The sequence below is a fragment of the Rhamphochromis longiceps genome, linkage group LG1 (assembly GCF_057381845.1).
Source record: "Rhamphochromis longiceps isolate RC_006_pf linkage group LG1, R_longiceps_female_GT1.1, whole genome shotgun sequence".
NCBI classification, from domain to species: Eukaryota; Metazoa; Chordata; class Actinopteri; order Cichliformes; family Cichlidae; genus Rhamphochromis; species Rhamphochromis longiceps.
Genome location: NC_140557.1, coordinates 13343224 through 13365459, shown reverse-complemented (window position 1 = coordinate 13365459; position 22236 = coordinate 13343224). Strand labels below are relative to the sequence as shown.

Below are 22236 nucleotides of genomic sequence, written 5' to 3'. Positions count from 1 at the left end.
TCAAGGTGCGTTATAGAAATCCCAACAATCAAACAACCCAATTTGAGCAACCACTTGGCAACAGTGGAAAGGAAAAACTCCCTTTTAACAGGAAGAAACCTCTGGCAGAACAAGGCTCAGAGAAGTTTTTCTGCATCACTCTCAGACAGGATGTTTCCAATTTTAAAGAGATGAGGCCTCCAATTTTCCATTTGTCCCCATTTCTTTAGTTGAATCTACAAAAATGCCAAAGACAAATTTTGACAGGTATAAAATAGTATTTTTACAAAAACGTGTTTCCCAAAACACTGGCACTGTTTTAAATTGAGGAAACTGGACAAGAGGAGGACAGAAGAATTGTCCTAAAAATTGTCTACAGCAGATGGAGAGTATCTGAAAGTAATGTCTTAAGTAATGAAGAGCAATCCAGCAAATACCTGACACAAAACCTGAGAGATGCATCTGGACCTTCAGTTGATTGATCTACTGATCACTGAAGCCTCAGCAGAAATGGTCTCAGTGGAAGGGTAGCTGTCAAGAAGCCATTCTTAACGAAGGGAAACCAGGATGAACGGCTGAGGTATGCCAAACTATGTATGTACAGAGGTCAGGAGAGAAATTCACAACAGTAAGCCACCTTGTCAAAACTCATGGAATTATGAATGCAGAATTGTGATCCATCATGCAATACCAGGAATAAAGCATGACAATGATTCCCGAAACGATGCCAATGCAGTGAAACCATACTTGGACAGAAACCACACAATGGGAAACTGCGTCATGGACTGGCCTCCCCAGAGCCCGGACCTCAACATTTTTGGAACAGTGTTGTCTCATCTGGACAGAAAACAAAAGGCAGCCAACATCCAAAGAAGAGACTGAAGAACTTTTCTTGAAGAGAATTTAAAGAAATTACAGAAAAGCTTACCTAAGAGAGTTCAGGCTGTGCTGAAGAATAAAGGCGGTCATAACCTCATTAGAACTGTCCAAACTAAATTACATAATTCAATAACCCGTTTCCACCCATTTTCTATTTTCGTGCAAGTTATGAAGAAATGAGGGATGGCTCAAGAGTCTTACACAGTACTGTGCGCATATGTGCATATATATATATATATATATATATATATATATATATATATATATAATTGCATATTCATGTTCATGGAAGTATTAATGTGATCTCTGTAGCTGACACTTGTTATATTGACAAACTCACTAAAATTCATGATACTATACATAATATTGTCTTCATTCAGATCGATTCAAACACCATCATGTTTACTGTGCCCTCCCTCCTGTTCATCCCACTCCTCCACCACCCACCCTGCCACCGATCCAGCCACCTGTGTTAGTTCATTGTAGTTCTAGCTTAAGCCTGTCCCAGTCTGTGTCTTCTAGCTCCCAGTTAACCCCCCGCCCTCCCTATTCCTTCCCTGCCTGCCCCCACCACCGGAGGCCTTCTCTGCAGGGCTCTGTCTGATATGTTTGATATATTAGGTTGTTATTCAGTCCCAACTATATATCAAACATATTCCTACAGTGTCCCGCTCTGTCTACAGACATGTAGTGTGAATGTGTTTGTGTGAAAAGTGTGTGTGCGTATGTGTTTAAAAGAAAAAGAAAAGAAAAAAGCAGATGAGTATAATAGGATGCTTTCTATAGAGTCTTGCTTGATGTTGTTGTATGTAGCTCCTTATCAGCTCTTGCAGTTTGAGAAGAGCTCTGTATCTGGATGAATCATCATTTTGTTTCTCTTACCAAGTGTCCCAGCCTTGGTCACTGATGATCAGTCAAGTCCTGTCTAAAAATGTGCATACAAAATGTTATTCAACAGAGTAATAAATCCAAAGTTCATCTGTTTCCAGTGATAAGTACTTCAGTTTGAGTAGAGGATTAATCAACTTTGATATTTCTTTAAATTTCACCCTGGCGAAAGACTTAATCATTTGAATGGTTCTCTTCTCCCTCAGCAAGCAGACGAGACCCTGAACTTTGAGGAGCAGATCCTAGAGGCAGCTAAATCCATTGCTGCAGCCACCAGTGCTTTGGTTAAATCAGCCTCAGCTGCCCAGAGAGAGCTGGTGGCTCAGGGGAAAGTGGGCTCTGTCCCTGCAAATGCTGTGGATGATGGACAGTGGTCCCAGGGGCTGATCTCTGCTGTAAGTGCTGGAGTGAAAAGTGTTGTTTTACACAGGTTACAATCACATCTGCCAGAAATTAACTTTAAATAAATTAACTTGTTTTTTCATGAACAGGCACGTATGGTAGCAGCAGCAACTAGCAACCTGTGTGAGGCAGCTAATGCCTCGGTGCAGGGTCACGCCAGTGAGGAGAAACTCATCTCTTCAGCCAAACAGGTGGCAGCCTCTACTGCTCAGCTGCTGGTGGCCTGTAAGGTGAAGGCTGACCAAGACTCTGAGGCCATGAGGAGACTGCAGGTAAACACAGCAGGTTAATTTAAAAGCGTTGATATGAAGAGGATTAGCGATCATCTTCAATAGCTTTTTACTTTACAGGTGTGCATTTAATTAGAAAATGTTTATGCTCGTCTTTGCACCAGTTAAAAGGAACTGATTGCTTTTAGTCAAACACCGTAGTTTTCTCATCTTGAGCTGCTAGTACTTGTATATTTTTGTTTTTATGTTGTTGTTCTGTTCTGTAAATGATGTATTTGCCCTTTAGATCGCTGGAAATGCAGTGAAGAAAGCATCTGACAATTTGGTGCGGGCAGCTCAGAAGGCAGCATTTGAAAAATCCGATGAAGACAACGTGGTGGTGAAGACGAAGTTTGTGGGTGGAATTGCGCAGGTAATGCTTTTAAGCAGCATTTAATTTTGAAACCAGTTTCTGTTGCATTAAAAAAATTAATCTGTTCATTCTGGTGTGTTTAGCAGTTTTATTGTTAGTGAAATTTGTCCTTCATATCCACTGGTTCACACATCTCTAGTCACCAGCTTTACAAATAATTTCAGTTTCTCATTCTTCAGCACTGCTGGGCAATTATTGATTTGATGCTGCTGAAAAATGCTGACAAGCTATTGAAATGCCCTCTACTTGTTAATTATTTCACGTCTCCTGATGGTTGTCAGTGTTCTCAGAAAAGATTTTTGTCTTCTTCAGTCAATACATGGAATTCAAATCCCCTGTTTTTGTACACAAGTGCATTCACACACACATCTTAAGTTAGACCATACAACCAATAAACACACAGAAACATAAGGCATAAAGACACTGAGGTAGTAAATGTTCTAAAAATTGCGATTACATTGCGACAATTACATATTTTGCAGGTTTTGGGTCGTGTGTGTATTAAAAAAGGTTAAAATGATATATGCTCTGACATAAAAGTTTCCTCACTGTCTGTGTAGATCATTGCCGCCCAGGAAGAGATGCTGAGAAAGGAGAGAGAGCTGGAAGAAGCCAGAAAGAAACTGGCCCAAATAAGGCAGCAGCAGTACAAGTTCCTGCCCAGCGAACTGCGAGAGGACAGCAACTAGTTATTCAGCCTCACCTTTGCTGCTACGTACGCTTGCACCAGTGTGAAGAGCACATCTGTTTTTGTGTGCATATTTGTATCCTGCTAATGGCACACCTGGACCGGTACGCCGTCCTCCAGTGAATCCAGATAAGTTGTGACTGATTAACAAACCCAGGTCTGCATTGAACACCACTGACAACATGTAAGGTCATCTTCTAGCACGTATTAAAAACTACTGCGTGATACTGACTACTTTGTGAAAACAACAAAAAGATTGTGGTGATCGCCTGAAGAACTCCTTCATGTCCTAACGTATAACTACTTCAAACTGATGTGATCTAAACCAGAATGTGACATGCTTAGTTCAAACAGCACATGTGCTCTCACGTTTGTTCTTAAGCGCCATTTTTGTAATGTTTAACAATTTGCAGCTCTTGTGCATAAACTTTAAAGTGAAGAACTGATTGTATTGCTGTTCACGTCACATAGCCATTTAACTGCAACGACACCCTGAAAGCAAAAACATTTCTGCTTGGTACTCTGATATTGTATGAATGTTTGCCTGTATACCCCAATCTGGCACCTTAATGTCTGTCTGAATCGTGTAAATCACTGTGGCATGACTTGACTTTAATTCAGTGGCCATAAAACCTAATATGAAGGAAGGCCAGATTTTGCATATGGATGTTTCTTGGGCCATTTCAACAATGAAAGTGTTTTGGGGTTTGTTTTTTTTGTTTTTTTGGCAATCCTCTCTTCGTGTAGAGAGTTACAGTATATAAGCGTCTTTGTTTCCTTTCTTCTCATTTTTATACTCTTTGTTTGCTCCACGTGCAAAACTTCTTTAATGCAACTTGCAGGAAATTCTACGTTTGTCACAACCCTTGACTTTAGGACCTCATGTGCAGCCTCTAAGACTCAAATAGAATGTTTTACATTATGTTACCATGTAAATGCTTTCCTACGCAGGGCATGTTACCATAAAATGGATATTTATTACTCCTGAGTATTTTTAGCAGAGAGGGGTCTCTTTCAGGGTCGCAAACGGTCTCATTTATTTACTACCACTAGCAGAGTCCTGGGTGGCTTCTTGGCAAGATATCAAATATCTTCAAAGACCTTCAAAAGTCTTTTTTTTTTTTTTTCCCCAATTATTTGTCATTTCAGGTAATGGAACCTATATACAGTATAAACAGAATATGATCATGATGCAATAAGATGGATGGTGCTTTAGGGGGCAGTATTAGCTTCCCTTCTGCCATGTAAACTTAAAGTAATAATCCAGAGCTCTGCCTATACTTTTCGTGCAGAATGGAAAAGTTTGCGTAACCCTGCAGGCCGACTACTACGTAATGCATGTTTGGAATAACTGGAAAGATGCCAGGGATCAGTTGAATTAGCCGAATGCCATGCAGAGTGCCACTTCTATGCATGCACTTTTTCCTGATGATTAGTCCCAACAGATTTACTTTGGTCCTTATATGTTAGTATTTTTTTTTTTTCTTTCATTTTTTTCCAGCAAAATTCATCACTGCCAGGGACTGATGTTATTTATCTCCACATTTCTAAATTCGGGAAACAACAAAATTCAGAATCTAAAAGATGAATGAATAAATAAATAAATACACGAATAAATCTTTAACATGAATGGCCTGAAAGTGAAGAGCCTGCAACACTAATCCTTCTCCTGTTCTGGGTGCTCCGTTACTGAACTTGCTATTCGCTGCAATAGAACAACCTTTTGTTTGTAATGTGTTTTGTTCACATGTCTTACTATATGGACTCTGTTTCAATATTACAGTAGATTGTGAGAATAGGTCCTGCTGTGAAAATGCATGGCTTTGTGCTTCGGATGCAGATAGTTTCAGACCTCCACGTGAGACCATCACCTTTAAGTTTGTTTGTTTTGAAGCATTGGAACTGAATTCAGAGACATTTTCTGCCATTGTGTTTTTTTTTTGTTTTTTTTTTTGTGTGAGCGTGAGAAGCGAGGGGTGGGTTCACTGCTTTATCAGTCAAGTCTGTAGTGTTTTTATTAGTGCCTTAGTCCGTAGCCCATACACTGTTTGGTCTGCTTATGTGACAGTTTCACCTCAGTGGTCAATAGAAGGTAGTGGACACGCTATTTTTTTTGGTTCTTTTTCTTTTAAATGTAGGTTCATGTCTGTGGATTGTTAACATTTGATTTCCCACTCGCTAGCGTACTGTTCCTCTAAGTGCTGAAAGCAACTGCACCCCCTTTATTTTCCTCTCTGCCACATGCAAGGCCTTTTAGGGATGATGGAGGAACTGTCTGCCAGTCAAAAAAAAAAAAAAAAGTGTCGTCCTTTAAAATGTATTATCAGTATGCCGTAGATACTGAATATGTATATTACACGGATGAACACATTCCATGGGCATGTACCACAGTGCTTCTAAATGACGACAGACTGGACACGTGAGCCTGTCGACTGCTTTATTGTGTGTTATGAAGTCACTGAAATCTTATGGGTGGGCTTTCTTTCCTTGTGCTTTTAAAACTATGAACGAAACATGTGATAAGAACATTTCGATATATCTGTCACCATTAAGATGTTGTGATTCATTTTCAATGCTGTGGACAATTTGAAGTGTTCTGTATGTTTTGTTTTGGTTTTCGCCCCCTTGACAGAAATAAAATTAGGAATTCGCTACAATAAAAGTAAATGATAACATACAATATAAAAGATATTTATCTGGCCTCGATAAAAACTATTTTTTGTATTCACTGAAAATAAAGCATTTCAATGTAATAAAAATGTGTGTGGTTGTTTTACTTGTAATGTGCACGCAGTCAGATCTGCAAGTTTCTGTATAGTTGCAAAACCAAAGAGCCAATATGTAACTGAAATGCAGACTTTATATAGACTATATATATATAGAGAGATGTGTATATATAGAGTGATAGATATAATAAAACTCCACAATTCATGGGAGCGTGCAGCTATATCCAGAGTGCATGAGTGATTGTTACACCATGCAGGGCTTCTGACTTCTAAAATTGCATATAATTTCCAATATTCTTGTAAATAAAAAGAAACTTTTAATACTTAGAATTAACCTCAACTGCTAAAACCTCACATTCGAAACATCTTTTTCGCTGGTATGCTGAAAGTGCAGCTTCCTGGAGACAACTGACACCAAAGTCTGTCCTCAGAAACGGTCCATTTGGGCTTTTAGTGAGGACAAAATTGAAAGAAACTAAAACATTTTGTAAAATGCACTGGATCTCTATTCTCTGACTGTTTAAAGGAAGGTTCAGTAACAATAGAAACATTTGCATTATGAAACAAAAAAATATTTTTTGTGGGCTAAAGTTTACTCTAGTTTCAATTGTAAAGTACAAGATTATTGTGAAAAGAAACTGAAGTACTGAAGTTACTCCAATTTGTCATATAGCTTGTTGATGGTTTATCTCTGAATATATCTGAGAACTCTGATCACACGTAGATCATTACTGGCTGCCAAGATTGCACTTCTATTCTGGCAAAACCCTCTGCCAATAATAATAATATTTATCTGGAACACACATTGAATCAAAGGCGTCATAAATTAAAATATCTTTAACCAAATTAGGTGAGAATAAGATCGTACGTGTACTTCTTGACCATTAATAATAATTATAATAATAATTTCTAATTTAAACATATCACGTTCAACTTTGACCACGCAGTGTTTAATCCTGTGTGTCAAGAACTCGTTTTAGTGTGTAGTTAAAATGCACTGAGGTTCAGTATCATGTTATATAAGGACTCTACCAGAAGTTTATTACCAGCATACTGTAAGACTTTTATATTGGGATATCATATTTACAGAAAGCAGAATTTAACAGTCTGCTGATAATGTAGAACATCAGATTCATCATGTCTGTTGCATCCATGTGTGATGTTGGAGCTGCAGAATGTGAAACCACTCTAAGTGAATAACAAGAGGGGTAACTTCTGGCGAACAAACAAGGTCTCTAAGTGTCTGTGTCAGGACAAGTTGGTATTTCTGAGTCAGCACTAAACCTGACTCTATATTGAGTCTGGACTATAAAATGAAGCCTATGCTAAATTTGTCCAGCACTAAAATTTGAGGAGGCAAAGTCAATTGCAGTGACACAGCTGCTCCTGGCACTGTTTTAAAGCCTGGAGTCCTTTTTTTCCCTGATATTTTCTCACTAAATCAGCTTTTAAAGCAAATACCTCGTGTTTTTCTATCTGGCACAAATCTGAAACTGTGTAGCTGCTAAAACATTTCTGTTAACAGTGGGTCTGACTTGTAACAAGAGGCCCTGTTGGCTGTGGACAAGACAGCAAAAACCCTGGCTGAAAGGACGAGGGCATTGCATTTAATGTGGACAAGCAGGTGATAGAAGACAGCTCATCCATTATTTTTATGTCCTAAATCTAATTATAATTGAAGTCAGCTACAGTTACTGATGACTACAGCATGCTATATAGCAAGTCTTGACGCTTCAGTTGTGCTCAATGTAAGATTACCCGTCATTAGTTAGCGGTGCCTTGGGGACAAACGGCATCTTGATCTCCTTCTTCTCATCTGCTCTTTCATCCCATCTCTCTACATTCACTACCTCATGTTCACCTTTTCTTTTCAATAAAAAGATTAGGGTCAGATCAGCTGGTTTTTGTGGTGTTATTCCACCGATGCACTAAAATGGATTACCGTGATGAGAACGCTGCACACTCATACACACTCCTTCATTTGCACGGCCTCACATGTGAATCTGTCTAAACCCTTTTGATGAGCTTCATTAAGTTTGTCTCACCAGGTTTAAGTGAAACGCCAGCAGTATGTGTGGGTATCTTTTAATTATTGAGGAGGAAGTGAGAAATTCCAGTCTAGACATTCACAGTGATATCATCACCAGACTCCCATATTTTATTATTTTTGTTTGTCAGGGAGCTCCTTACACAGCCGTCTCAACAGATCTGTGACGAAGTTTATATTTGTGGTCTGACACCAAACTGTAAAAACACTGCTGAATACCTTTGGTGTTACAAAAGTACATAAATAAAAGAAGTCAATTACAAGATGGCGCATAAGCCCGGCTGATCTTTCAATAGTGCGCTTAGATTTATGAGCGCCTCGCAACAGCAAACAGGTCTTAAGCAATCACCACTTAATGAAATGAAATTGCAGCATTTAAAGTCAAAGGAGCTTGCAAAGAAAAGCGTCTGGACTTCTTTAAGTTGCTTGAAGACGTTTCACCTCTCATCCGAGAAGCTTCTTCAGTTCTAAGGTCAAATGGTGGAGAGTCCCAGATATAAACCTAGTGGGAGTGACCCCCCACAGAGGGACAAAAGGACCCCCTGATGATCCTCTAATCGCCTGAGCCAAGGTGTGAAACTGGGTGTGGGTCCCAATCAGCCAGACTCTCCACCATTTGACCTTAGAACTGAAGAAGCTTCTCGGATGAGAGGTGAAACGTCTTCAAGCAACTTAAAGAAGTCCAGACGCTTTTCTTTGCAAGCTCCTTTGACTACGATGACCTGGATGACTGAGAACCTTCACAGACATGCAGCATTTAAAGTTCACATGCAGCTCTTCACAGGACTGCGACATAATGGTAACAAGGCCATGCACTTCTTTGCATGTAGGGACTTCTGGAAACACTGAGGTTTGATTCAGTTATCACACCTGTCTGCCTTAAAGCTTTAACAGGTTTGACAGCACTCATTTAATATATAATTTAACTAGTGACATTTTTTAAAAGTCTTTTTTGAACTGAAACTTTTTGGATTAATTATCTATGTGTGTCCTGGACCCAGACAGGAACCATTAACTGAGCATGCATCTTTTAGTGCATACCCATGCATACATGACAGAATGTACAAACCCCCACACAGAAGGTTCAAACCCAGGAACCTCTTGCTGTGAGGGAGTAGTGCTAAACACTGAGCCATGGTGCTGCTAATTTTAGGTCTGGTGGTAAAAACAAAAGGTCAAAAGGACCCAAGTGATTAAGAAAATGATCACTTTGGCTGATAGCAAAATGGCTGAAAATGTTGTCTGTGTATCAAGGCCATGGAGGAAAATAGCTATATTTGCTAAAATCAGAAGAAATAAAAAATACATCATTCTTAATTATCAAATTAATACATTTCTGTCTCATGATTCAAATTCCCTTAACCTAACCTGAAGAAATCATTATTTGTTGGACAGGTACAATGTGACGATGTTCGTCTCTCTATCTATCCAGGGTGCTAGGGTGACATGGATTGCACCCTGAGCCTCTCTGATCTCTGTGTATGACTGGTATGCCTGCCTGGCTGCTGAACTGTCCACAAACACATGGCAGAATGACAACACAGTGACAGCTGACTGCCTTAATAAAGCTCCACAGGAAGGATTTCAGGCCAGATCACCAACAAAATAAAATGCAAAGGTACATCACAGAGATAAAGGGAGAGAATTAAAAACATCAAGATTTTACCATAATTATTTAATGATCTTGTAATCTCTTCTTTAAGCATGTGAACTAACAATCATTCACATAATAAAATTGTGGTTTATCAAATACAGTATCAGTGAATCATTTGGTGAGCTTGTGCTTTGCTTGTTTAAAAAGTGTTTGATGCCTCTCTTCTGAAAGTCAGACTGTAAAGAGTATGGGGTCATGGACAGAGTCCAGCAGGTGCTGTCCAAGCACCAAGATTCCAAAATATGCACTCAACAAATAGCATAAGGGACAAGGCGAGTAGGAGATGACAAAATATTCTTAGAATGCTTTGTTATTTGTTACGATGTAAGACGAGGTCAATGATGTTCATACAGTATTACACAACTTTCTTTTTCGGGTCCAGTTCTTCTTACATGCAAATAATCAATCACTGTAGTCAACAGTAGGTTAAAATATCATTCCTCAACCGTCCTGACTGTATGTTGTGTGTGACAGCTGCAGCAGTGCCAGTGGCTGTGTGAACTCTCACTAAGGCGCAGGGAGGGGGTGATGTTGAAATTCCAGAGCTTCTGTATGTGCACACCACTGTACCCACTGTGGCAAATCTGAGCTGGAATTATCTTGCATGTATTAGCTCAGAGAAGAGTTGGACAGGCTTGATGATAGAACTCTACCGAAAGCAAAGCCTATCTGGTTGCTGCTTGGATGTTGAACTATGTTGTAAGGGAGCTGCTGAAATGATCCCTGAGCAGCAAACAAGCCATACTGGCTAATATGACAGCCCTCCAGGGGAGAAAAACTTTCGCAGGGGCTTAACCAATCAGATATATTTGTTTTGTGGGAATAGCTTTGATGCAAGAACTGGTACCATAATTCTTTAAGTGTTTATTTCTGGATACAGAACAAAATGTTTGATTAAGTAAGCAAGTAAGTAAAATTGATTTATATAGCAAATTTTAAGGCAAAAACAACCACAAAGTGCTTTGGAAAGGTATTAAAAATGTGGTTTTGGCCCAGTTTGGTGGATGCAGTTTGGCTCTGTTGTGTAAAAAGTAGGTTTTAAAATAATTATAGGATAAACGTCAGTTGATGTCTTAAATGTACATTTTCTCACATGTATTGTAGTTTGTGGCTTATCCTTCTGGGTGCTAACTGAGTCGTCATTACCAACGCATTTATTCCAAATAACCCCCCTCAGAGAACTACTCTTTGAGTCCTGACACTTTACTTCCACTTGGAAGGTGTTAGAAACAGGAGTGGACGTCTTGCTGTGAGAGGGTAGTGCCTTCCTGACGTCTGTACCCCATGTATAGTCATAGAAGTGGTCAAATGTCTCGGAAGAGCGAATCAGTGAAGAGATTTAGGAAAAAAAGAAGGGTCTCCACGTTGGCAAGCAGCTGTAGTTCATTCCGAAACTGTATTCGGTATCCAGTAACTGCCCAGCCAAAATACATATTTGACTCACTACAGACTAACCGAGCTCGCACTCCAGCTTGGCGTTCAGAGTGGTCCAGACGCTCCGATCCCTTCATTCAGTTTCTTTTGTTTGGTTTACGCAGAGACCGCCGACACTAACCAGCCATGGATGCCATCAAGAAGAAGATGCAGATGCTCAAGCTCGACAAGGAGAATGCCTTGGACAGAGCTGAGCAGGCCGAGTCAGATAAGAAAGCATCTGAGGACAGAAGCAAACAGGTCGGCATCCAGTGTGAAACTCGCTCTGATGCTTTTACGCAGCAGTGCCATTGGCACGTTGCGCAAGGCGCTGCATGATTCTTTCCGATGATCTCCCACTGAGGATTATTATTTGATTAAAAAAAAATCACTTTTAAATAATAACCTTAAAAATAGCTTTTCTTTTAGCGTTTCTTTACTCCATATGTTGACTGCATGAGGTTGGCACGATTGGAAACTGCACATTTCTAGTTGGATCCTTTATTCATTAGTTATGCTGTTAAGCAATGAGATAAATATCAATTTCAAGGGCGACCTTGGCTCAGGGGGTTGGGAATCGCATCTGTAACCGGAAGGTCGCCGGTTCGATCCCTGGGCTCTCTGTCCTGGTCGTTGTGTCCTTGGGCAAGACACTTTACCTTACTGACAAGACACTTTACCTAGCCACAGCTACCCTGGGCCGATGCCCCAGGGCAGCTGTGGCTACAACTGTAGCTTGCCTCCACCAGTGTATGAATGGGAGAGTGAATGAATAGTGTTATTGTAAAGCGCTTTGGGTGCCTTGAAAAGCGCTATATAAATCCAATCCATTATTATTATCATTTAAGAAATCCTTAAATAATAGTAATTAATAGAATTAATAGAAATAATAGTCTTTTAATAGAAATTCATTCGTTTAGTAACAAATATATATGTGTGTGTCCCTTTTTTAATTAATAAAAGCGTGTTTTGATTCCGCGTTGTTTGTGTTGAGAATTAATCTGAGAAAATCATCCTCACGTAAATAAAAATCTTCTCGTTTCTCTGCGTACCAGCTTGAGGATGACCTGGTAGCACTGCAGAAGAAGCTGAAGGCAACTGAGGATGAGTTGGACAAATACTCTGAAGCCCTGAAGGAGGCCCAGGAGAAATTGGAGCTCGCAGAGAAGAAAGCCACAGATGTGAGTTTGGGCCGAAGGAACCCATTTGGCGCACCCACTGCCTAATGATATGACCTTGATACACTCCTTTTGAGTCCCGTCTGGAAACTAAGATCACCAGCCATGAAACAGACACCCTAATGCTTAAGTTATGCATTAATCAATTATAAGAGAGTTGTGGGCTTCATAAGAATATATGGATAGTTAAATTTAGCTCTTGTGCTGTATAAGGTAAAGTCACAGCTCACTGGCTTACCGTTGCGTTCCACCACCATTTGGACGAATCTGAGGGCCAGTGTCTGATTTCAGTCGTGTATTTTACAAGCATATTATGAAGTGCATTTTGACAGATTTGTGGCCCTGTTGGCCACAGAACGTACTCCGCGGTTATACTCAACCCAGATGAAATTACCAGTTTATTGGCAGCGTTCATTCTTACGCCAATAAAGCCTAATTGATGACGTCAGGAGCAGAGACGACGTCAGCAGCAGCAACAAAATTTTTAACATCCGTGAGATAGACTCATGTTGACTGATTTAATGACAGAGTATAAACATAGCAATATATTTGAATATTATAGACTACAATAGAGCATGGGTGTCTTCTGTGCTCTTTAAGCCAGTTTAGTGCAGGAAGACAAAGTTCTGCAGGTCTAATTAGCACAATTATGAATATCGAGAACATTAATAACACTGTCCGAATAATTAAACTTATAATGTGTGTATTATGTGTGTATAAGTGATTTAAGGCACTCTCTTGCTGTCTTTAGATTAAGTTGATGTTTGGAACTGTGATTTTGAAAGGCTTAGCTCAAATTAGCAGTAGGGGACGCACTTAAACTAACTGGTTCATAATGTAGTTTTGTCGTAGCCAAAAAGCATTAAAATGGCTTGATAAATATTTTAAAAGACCATTACTAATAATTATGATCCACATATTCAGTTCACTAAATTTATTCAACTATTTTCGAGTAAAATGAGTTACTTCCGGGGTTGGTGGCACGTCCCAATCCTCATCAGCGGTTGATTAAAGGCGGTGGGGGCAGGGATCAAACGCGCCGCATCTCCAAGTGTGCTTGTGTCTGCGTGTGGGGAAGCACGCAAAAAACGGAGAGAAAACTAGCTTAGCTGAGACAAACAGAGCAAAAAAATGGCCGGTGGGAGCTCCCTGGAAGCGGTGAAAAAGAAAATCAAGTCATTGCAGGAGCAGGCCGATGCGGCGGAGGACCGGGCGGCGTTACTACAGCGGGACCTGAACCAGGAGAGGAGTGCGAGGGAAGCAGTAAGCGGCTAATGACTCTATAAGGCAATTAGTCCCCGGGGAGCCCAGAGCATTAGGAGTAAATCTGGTCAAAAAGCATGGTTGCTAAGTAGGCCCAGACCGCCTCGGTATATGGTCGAAAACAGGTAGCAGGTTGGCGAGTTTGAAATTAGCCCACCGATGGATGTGAGTAAGGGATGGGTGGATGCGAAAGGACTCCACCCGGTAGATCCCGAATAAACAAAACGGTCCTTTTCAAGTAAGCTAACGGCACAGCAGCCCCGCAACACCGCAGGTCCAGTGAGATAAAGCCCTCCCTTGTGTGACTGGCTAGTTTAGGCACAGGGACCTCCATTTATCCACCTTGCGACATAACAAAACGTAGCCGTTTAGCTAATTTGTTTAAGACTAAATCACAGCGAGCCACGAAATTACAGGTTTGGCTGGGAAAACGCCAGAGAGGGTGGATAAGTTTGTCTCCTTTAAGAAATCCTGTTGTATTCTAACCAAAAAAAAGGTTAGAATAAAATGTGTTAGAAAAAGAGAAATGACGCACACTCTTTAACTGGTGTTGGAAAATGTACATAAACAACCTGCATCCCTCTATTGGACAAGCTGACCCAGGCCAATCTCTCCAGGGAGAGCATGAGTTATTTTATCTGCCTAAGATCTCACAGCAGCTGAAAGCCTGCAGAGCCAAACATAACACACGAATTTCAGTTAAATGAATAAACTTGTTGTGCCTGTAGATGACTGGTGTTGTGCTCTCCTAGGCTGAGGGTGATGTAGCTTCCCTGAACAGACGTATCCAGCTGGTTGAGGAGGAGTTGGACCGTGCTCAGGAGCGTCTGGCCACAGCTCTGACCAAGCTGGAGGAGGCTGAGAAGGCTGCTGATGAGAGCGAGAGGTGGGTATTTTGCATCTGGAAAACTGGCACTAAACGGGCACCGCTCTCCCACCCCTCTTATATTATTCATACTCATTTGCAGAGTACTGTAATGGAAAAAGGGTGACAAAGAAGGGTTAAGACAAGCTCGGAAAAGAAAATCCTGCGTTGAGTCTCTTGTTGTTGCTAACTTTTAAAAGGCAAGGCAAGTTTATTTATATAGCACAATTCAACAGCAAGGTGATTCAAAGTGCTTTACAGAGACATTAAAAAACAGAAAGCATGATTTAAACTGGAAAAAAGAGGAAGGAAAGGTAAATAAAATCAGTAGTTAAAATGTAAGTTTTGAAATTTAAGCTTAAAAGTTAAACAGTGTGGATTTGGTGCTTTATTCAAATGCAGCTGAGAACAGGTGAGTTAAAAGCATTAAACATAAATGGAAATTTAAGTATGAAGCGCTTTAATACTGGATTTTGCTAAACTTTATTATATTATAAAACCAAACATTTGCACATGACACATGCTCTTTGAGTGTCACTTAAGATTGGGCTCACTGCTGCCACCGGTGGCTTGAAGTTGTATTGTATCACTCTTCACAAATGTGCAGGTATTTAAATAATTGCATTTAATTTAATTGTTGCTTTGTGTAATATTATAATATTGAGATGGTTACTGTTTCTTTATGATCGAAAATGCATAGCTCCTGATCAGTGGCTAATCCACACCTGTGGAAATTTAATAGAACGTTATTCCGGTTCATGCCCATGATTTTGTGTTGTGCTTCATTTGGTATTCAATTCATCCTTATCCTCTCAGACAGTTGCCATGTGCTTGGCAGAACATGACAGATGAGGATGTGTGTTAAGTATTTAGACACTTTGTCCATATAGTCATGTAGTGGTCTCTCTCTCTCTCTAATTTTATCTCTACTTCACTAATACAAGGTATTGGTATGATCCATATGCTTTGCACTAAATGTTTCTTTTAAGAGTGGAATTTCCTGTTCCTCTATGACGCATAGTGTAAACATTACTAAGACTCACCTTATACCACTTCCCTTCCCTCAGAGGCATGAAGGTCATTGAGAACAGGGCAATGAAGGACGAGGAGAAGATGGAGCTGCAGGAGATCCAGCTGAAGGAGGCCAAACACATCGCTGAGGAGGCTGACCGCAAATATGAGGAGGTGAGTTTCTCAGCTGTTCAGTGCACCCTGAACTTTGACAATTGTTCAGTTATTTACTTTGATGCAATGCTTGACATGTCTGACCAGTATAGGATGCACTAATGTGTTAAGCTAGTGTGGGACTAAACTTAAGGAGTTGTGACTTCAGGTTGCCCGTAAGCTGGTGATCATTGAGGGTGACTTGGAACGTACAGAAGAGCGTGCTGAGCTGTCTGAGAGGTAATGATCACATTTTCCTCACACCTCTCTTGCTTTCTGTGGTTTTTCTCTACGTGTTTAATCACACCATAACTCTGCAGCAAATGCTCTGAGCTTGAGGAGGAGCTGAAAACTGTGCAGAACAACCTGAAGTCTCTGGAGGCCCAGGCAGAAAAGGTAAGATTATTGACAAATATTCATAGTATAAACCTATAAAGTTTGTTTGAAACTTATTTTTGTTGCATTTTCATGTTTTGTATATTTGAGTGACTCTGCCCTGTGTATGTAACCACAGTACTCACAGAAGGAGGACAAGTACGAGGAGGAGATCAAGGTCCTGACAGACAAGCTAAAGGAGGTGAGTTAGAGTTATCAGTGAGTCATACGTTCATGTATCCTAAATTAAATTTTAAATAGAAGCTTCTCTTGAAACTGAAGATTGAATCGATTGCATTACTTAATTGAATAAATATGCTGTGTGTGTGTGTATATATTTTTTACTCATACTTAAGGGCTTCCTTTCCTCTGGGGCTGTGGTTATTAATTTCCATTAGGAGGTTTACATTACCAATGTTTTATTGCTGTCCTCCACATAGGCTGAGACCCGTGCCGAGTTCGCTGAGAGATCAGTTGCCAAGCTGGAGAAGACCATTGATGACCTTGAGGGTATGAATGTTTTACACTTGGTTTTTAGTCTTTGGTGCAGCGTTTCATGTTCATTTTCCATATAAGCAAACATCTGTTACTCTTATTACAAAATTTATTGATGCAAAAAGCAACCCAGTGACAAGTCTTCGTCTAAAGTAGAGTCCTGGTTTCTGAAAGGGAAACTAATAAAAGGCAAATCTCTCATGTGGGGCTGTTTGAGGTATTTATCTGGTCAGCAGGTTGTTAAATAATCCCCAGGACAAATATCTACACTGTCAGTTGTCTGCCAGAAGAAAAACAAAACTAATAAGCAGAACCTGCCATGATATGATTCATGTTAGCATCAACATTTCTCACTGCAGTACAGTTTGGCATGGTGGTGTATTGAGCGTTCAAGGCCAGCTAGCCCCGAGAAGTGTTCACAGGGTCACGGAACATGTGAGGCAGTTTCTCGGTGACTCCTCAGGAATTTGACACGGTGTCAGCAGCTGTTCATGTTCCTTCCTATTTCTGTCCTGCCTTTTTATTTCAGTTCCTCAGTTTGCATTTTCTTTTGGCTTTCATTTCTTGACGCTGTTATTTTTCTGTTCACTGCCCCCTCACTGCCACTCTATAATAATTACAACTCTATAGATGAGCTGTATGCCCAGAAACTGAAGTACAAGGCCATCAGCGAGGAGCTGGACCACGCCCTCAACGACATGACTTCCATGTAATTCACAACACGCTTGTTTCCGTGCTGTCTTAGAGCTTTATCTCCTTAACCACAGCAACAACATACAGTAGCGCCCTCTTGTGGCATGTTTGAGTGCCGTGACTTAACTCTGCTAAACTACAACTTTAAATCCTTCCGTGCTTGTCTAACACTAATTTATGAGTGACCTAATCATGTTTGATTTCTTTTTTAAAAAAAAAAATATTTTAATACAATTTTTTTTTTTTTGCAGACCTTTTAACATGAGTGCTTACTTAGTAGAGCTTGTTCCCTGTCTCAGTTCTCTTAGTTCTGCATCCATTTTTCTCTCTCATGTCATATGTTTTCATTCTTTTATTTCTCCCTCCAACATTTTTGTTCTTTTGTTTTTGTTCACAGCTAAATTCTCACACTCTTCACTCCAGAAGCTGCTTGAGCATCATCCTTTCTCTCCTGTGCAGCACAGCCCTACTTTCTGTCTCCTTTGTCTATTTATTTCTTTACTGCCCTGGCAGTACTGCACATTGGGCCTTGGCTGCTGGAGTACATTTGTCCATCTGTCTTTCAGACCTTTTGAGCCACATTGCTTTATATAAAATAAACATTTTTCCATCTATGTCATCCTTTTCTTTTTCTCTCGCAATGCTTCTTCATTTCCATTTGTCCTTTTTTGTTATTGTTTTACCTTCTTTGTGTTTTAATTTATACTGTTTAGTAGCTTTTGAATAAACTCCTGAGTTACTTGTAGTGGCAGTGAATTGTATTCAATTTTTTAATCAGCTGATTGGGGATTTTATATCTTTAGTTATATTTTATTGTTTTAAGGCTTCCTCACACCTTCAGATTCAGCTGTAGTTAAATGCAGTTGATGTACTTTAGAAATAGCAAGTTAACATTTTCAATACTCATTGAGTGTTTGCAGATGTGAACGTAGCCAAAAAAATAAAACCAAAAAATAAACACTCCTCATATTGTAGGTCTAAATAGCAAATCAACTAGACTCCAAGCCAGTATTGGCAGACATGGTCACTAAAACTACTACTATAGATTTTTTATTTTATTTTATTTATTTATTTATTTATTTATTTATTTATTTATTTTTAATTCTTTAATTTAAAGAATGCTAATACAGTCACAGGGGCTATTGCAGAGAAATGCGACTGTAAATTATAAACAATTGAGTAGGATAAGATTTGTTTAGTTTCACTTGCTAAATTAAATCTATTGAAACTCGAATGGGATTGGCCACAAAATTGTAAGGCTGTTTGGGGTGGCCCAAATGTCTTATGTCATAGTCACAGTAGTTCACATGAACTAATTGCATGCAGATCGAACCTCATAGATTTAAAGTAGAAATAGAAAGTTCCCCACAAATGGTGACATAGTTGCTACAGAATGGCAATTTAACTGTAGAATTACATGCTCTGCAATGTTCCCTTTATATAGGAATATACACAGAGTTCAACTAGGTGCCAACCGGTTGAGTCAAGTCCACTGCTTCAATGAGGTGACATTGTTGCGCAGATAAGATGTGTTCATTGGTACAGGCTGCACAAACTGTCTGCAGTCAGAGTTGGACCAGGTTAACTCCCATCAGGTGACCTCTGCAGTTCTCTGGTGATTGAAAGTGGCTGCTGCAGCTAGATGCAAAAAGATCCAGTACAAACATGTGCATCATCATTATTTTTCTATTTGTGAGTGTGTGTTGTTTTGTCCCCTAACTAATCCCAAGGTGGTTGCAGTCTTATCATTCTAGTCTAAGTAATTAATAAGCAGTGAAAAGGAAACAGTGTTTGTAAAACCAGTAGTGTGTGTGAGTTTTCTGTGGTTAGCCAAGATGGCAGGCTTATGACTGTCTTTAAAAAAAACAAAACAAAAACATATTTCTTGAGCCTTCTGTGTTCATTAGGTCAGGAAATCAACAAACTTATTTTGTGATTACCTTCAAAGCGTCACTCTTTATACTAACCTCCTTTCTTTGTCTTTCCTTTTTCTCCTACCTGCTTTCTGACTGTCAAGACCACCTATACAAGCAGCTTGAGAAAAATCGTCTTCTCACCAATGAACTGAGAGTAGCTCTAAACGAGGCATAAACTGGAAGGGAATCTTGTATGCTTTAATGTTTCTGAAATTCCAGTCACCAGGAATGTTGTTGTACTGTTTATTTAAATAACTATACACAGCAGCAGTTATGTCTTAAAAACAAAACAAGTTACGCTTTCAAAAAAGTGGGAATACAAGTGAGAGATTTTCACATGCATGTTCCAATAACTGCTTCAAGTGGAAGGTTACACAGGTTCAGGAGAGGGACGAAATTCAGTTGATATATTTTCTCAGTTATTGTCAGGGCTACATAATTGAAATCTGGTCTGCAATATGTGCTTCTATCCATGAAAAGGAGGCCTTGGAATATTGCAATGGACTGAACAAATATCATCACTTTTAAAATTACTTGGATTATACCCAGATTTTCCTTTTTGTACTTGGGTGAGATGGATGGTTGGACAGGTGTGTAGTTTTTACTTGTAGCATTTCAGCGAAGCATTCACATTTTAATTATGAATTGCAATAATTTAATAAATTCAATTATGTAGCACTAGTTTACAGCAGCAGTCACCTAAAGCACTAAATATTATAATGTAAAGGCCCTGAAGATTAGAGGGAAACCCCAACAATCAAACAATTCCCTTTGAGGAAGCACTCTGTGACAATAGGGAAAAGGAACTGTCTTTTAACAGGGAGATCTTGGGGAGGATGGCAGCATACTGTGATTGGTTGGGGTGTGAGGAGAAAGATGACTAAACGCACCAAGAGAGACTAGATGGAAAAATAATGGTATACAATAGTGGCATGTAAATGCATCAGGGGTGAAGAGGGAAGTGAAGAAATCCTGAGTGCGTCATTGGACGTCCTCCAGCAGCCTTAACTTGTAGCAGTATAAATAACTAAAGCTTTATTCAAAATAATTTTGTTTTTCAAATGTAATCTTAAAAGTAAAGAGTTTTTTTCCCAAACTTCAACTGGGAGCTCATTTGATAGGAGAGGAGCCAGATATCTGAAGGCTCTGTCTCCCATTCTACTTTTAGAAATTCTAGGAACAACAAGTAAGCCTGCAGTCTGAGAGCGAAGTGCTTTGTTGGGAACTGTTCCCACAAACCTCATAGTTATCTGTAGAGATGTCTGCCTTCTCCAAGAATATAATAAAACTACATGGTGCTCACCTTGCGATGCTAAAAGTGCCAAATAATTGGGTTGTGACTTCAGGAAAGAAACATTCCAGCTGAATTTTTCCCAATGTTTATTTTGGGGCGCTTTAAGCATCACAAGGCAAGATGTTGCTTGCCTTGTGATGCTTAAAGCAAGGCAAGCAACATTTAGTTTCATTATATATCCTCAGGACATAGCAGCTTAAGCCAAAACAGTGTAGCTGGATAAAGAGAACTTCAAAGAAAAGGTGTGCAGTTTTATTTAGCGGCGAACTGTTTGTTAATCGTAGCACAGGAGGAGATTGATCATATGATTCACCTGTAGCAACAAGGAAGTGTTGGCGGTAAGGAAGATGTGAATAACAGATTTCACAGTACCCCCTGTATGATCTGTCAGTAATTTGTCTAAGTGAATGGGGAAGAAAAAAGGACGTGGAGTGTGCATATACAATAAAAGTAAAGTGATACTGGTCCAATAGTAAAAGGAGACAATTATTAGTGCTTAGAAGAGTTTTCAGTTTTTTCCTCAAAAGTGCTAGGGTTTTATACTTTGGTCAATTCCACTGCCAAATCATATATTACAAAAAAGGAAAGCTTTTCCCCCCCCCCTTGCATAAACTCACCACGTCCATTCTTGACCACAGCCCTGTCAATAGTGTGAGTTTTTACTATTTCTAGTATACTTTAAATAAAAGTTCAAATCTGATTAGTTATATCAGAAAATCTAAATAACTTGAGGATATCGACTCCGCTAATAAGTGCTGACCTCTTACTGGAAAAAAAAATATATACTGGGGTATGTAACGATATCAGCATATGTTTGTCACTGTACCTGAGGTAAACCTTTGTCTGACTATATTCTGTGTCTCTTGCAACTGTTTTTCTTTCTTTTTTTTGGATTTTAACTGATGCAATGCTATATTAACAGATAAACTCACACGTGCTAAAGAAGAGGGCCTGAGCATAAAGCAGATGCTGGATCATACTCTAATGGAGATGGTTAACCTTTGACCTAGCTCTGTTCCCCTCCTCACATTGCCTCATCTGCTCTGAATATGGCTGGCTCCCATATGACTGACTGCTACACGCAAAGCTGGAGCTTGTGTTTGTCTCCTCTGACCGTGGCATCTTGAAGACACAAGCTCTGCGCAAGTTAGAAGCTCATCTACAGTTTCCTTTATGCACTGTAGTCAAAGGTCATTTAAAGTTTACTGTACATCTTTAATTGTTTACATGTACGTGTGGGGAATTTGCACTTTTTTTGGGGAATATACTGCACATGATCGTCATGAATGAAGCCATAATTTAAGCCAAGGTTATGAAAGGGACTTTTATTATGTGTACTTTTGTAAAGTTGCTTATGTGTTAGTTTCTTTTTGTATTGTAAAAATGTATTCACTGTAAGTGATATTCTCTTCCAGTTTAGCAAGGAAGGAATTCTTAGCACAGTAGCGAAACTCATTATATTGTTTCAACTAAGCAAACTAAATACTTGTGGCGTACTTATCTATGTAGGTGTTTTCTTTTTGAAACACTCATTTTTGTTTTTTATCTTGGAGATGTACAAATCATAAATAAATATGCGAATCAACCTGGCTGTTGCAATTGTTAATTGTTCTTGGAAGAAAGAAGCTTGAGTTTCCCCCAAGACCTTGACTGCCTGCTTCCAAGGAGTCAAGGT

The 22236-nt window shown here is 39.5% G+C and overlaps 2 protein-coding genes across 9 annotated transcripts in view; both read left to right on the top strand.

The window, feature by feature from the left end:
* The window catches only part of LOC146678415 (talin-2), a 100178-nt gene extending 94384 nt beyond the window's left edge, over nt 1–5794 (top strand). For both annotated transcript variants that reach the window (XM_085389064.1, XM_085389150.1), the window contains exons 55-58: nt 1953–2141; nt 2238–2420; nt 2665–2790; nt 3351–5794. In XM_085389064.1, coding sequence (XP_085245190.1) covers nt 1953–2141; nt 2238–2420; nt 2665–2790; nt 3351–3479 — 627 coding nt within the window. In that variant the 3' untranslated portion in view covers nt 3480–5794. The remainder of the gene's footprint in view (nt 1–1952; nt 2142–2237; nt 2421–2664; nt 2791–3350) is intronic.
* A 5483-nt stretch (nt 5795–11277) lies between these two features.
* On the top strand, nt 11278–22146 carry LOC146678414 (tropomyosin alpha-1 chain-like). Of its 7 annotated transcripts, none has more exons than XM_085388533.1 (10): nt 11279–11579; nt 12374–12499; nt 14512–14645; nt 15692–15809; nt 15958–16028; nt 16109–16184; nt 16303–16365; nt 16604–16673; nt 17289–17367; nt 21484–22146. In XM_085388533.1, exons 1-10 carry the CDS (start codon nt 11466–11468, stop codon nt 21485–21487), a joined length of 855 nt encoding a protein of 284 aa, XP_085244659.1. In that variant the 5' UTR covers nt 11279–11465; the 3' UTR covers nt 21488–22146. The 7 variants fall into 7 exon arrangements, with proteins under 7 accessions (XP_085244819.1, XP_085244659.1, XP_085244733.1 ...); XM_085388446.1 differs by lacking the exon at nt 21484–22146 and adding an exon at nt 17749–17970 and having other exon boundaries at nt 11281–11579; XM_085388693.1 differs by lacking the exon at nt 17289–17367 and having other exon boundaries at nt 11278–11579.
* The last annotated feature ends 90 nt before the right edge of the window (nt 22147–22236 follow it).

Coding starts and splice junctions, on each gene's coding strand:
- LOC146678414 (XM_085388693.1), top strand. CDS start 11,466: ATGGATGCCATCAAGAAGAAGATGCAGATGCTCAAGCTCGACAAGGAG. Junction 16,185..16,302: donor TGGAGGCCCAGGCAGAAAAG/GTAAGATTATTG, acceptor ATGTAACCACAG/TACTCACAGAAGGAGGACAA. Junction 16,366..16,603: donor TGACAGACAAGCTAAAGGAG/GTGAGTTAGAGT, acceptor TCCTCCACATAG/GCTGAGACCCGTGCCGAGTT.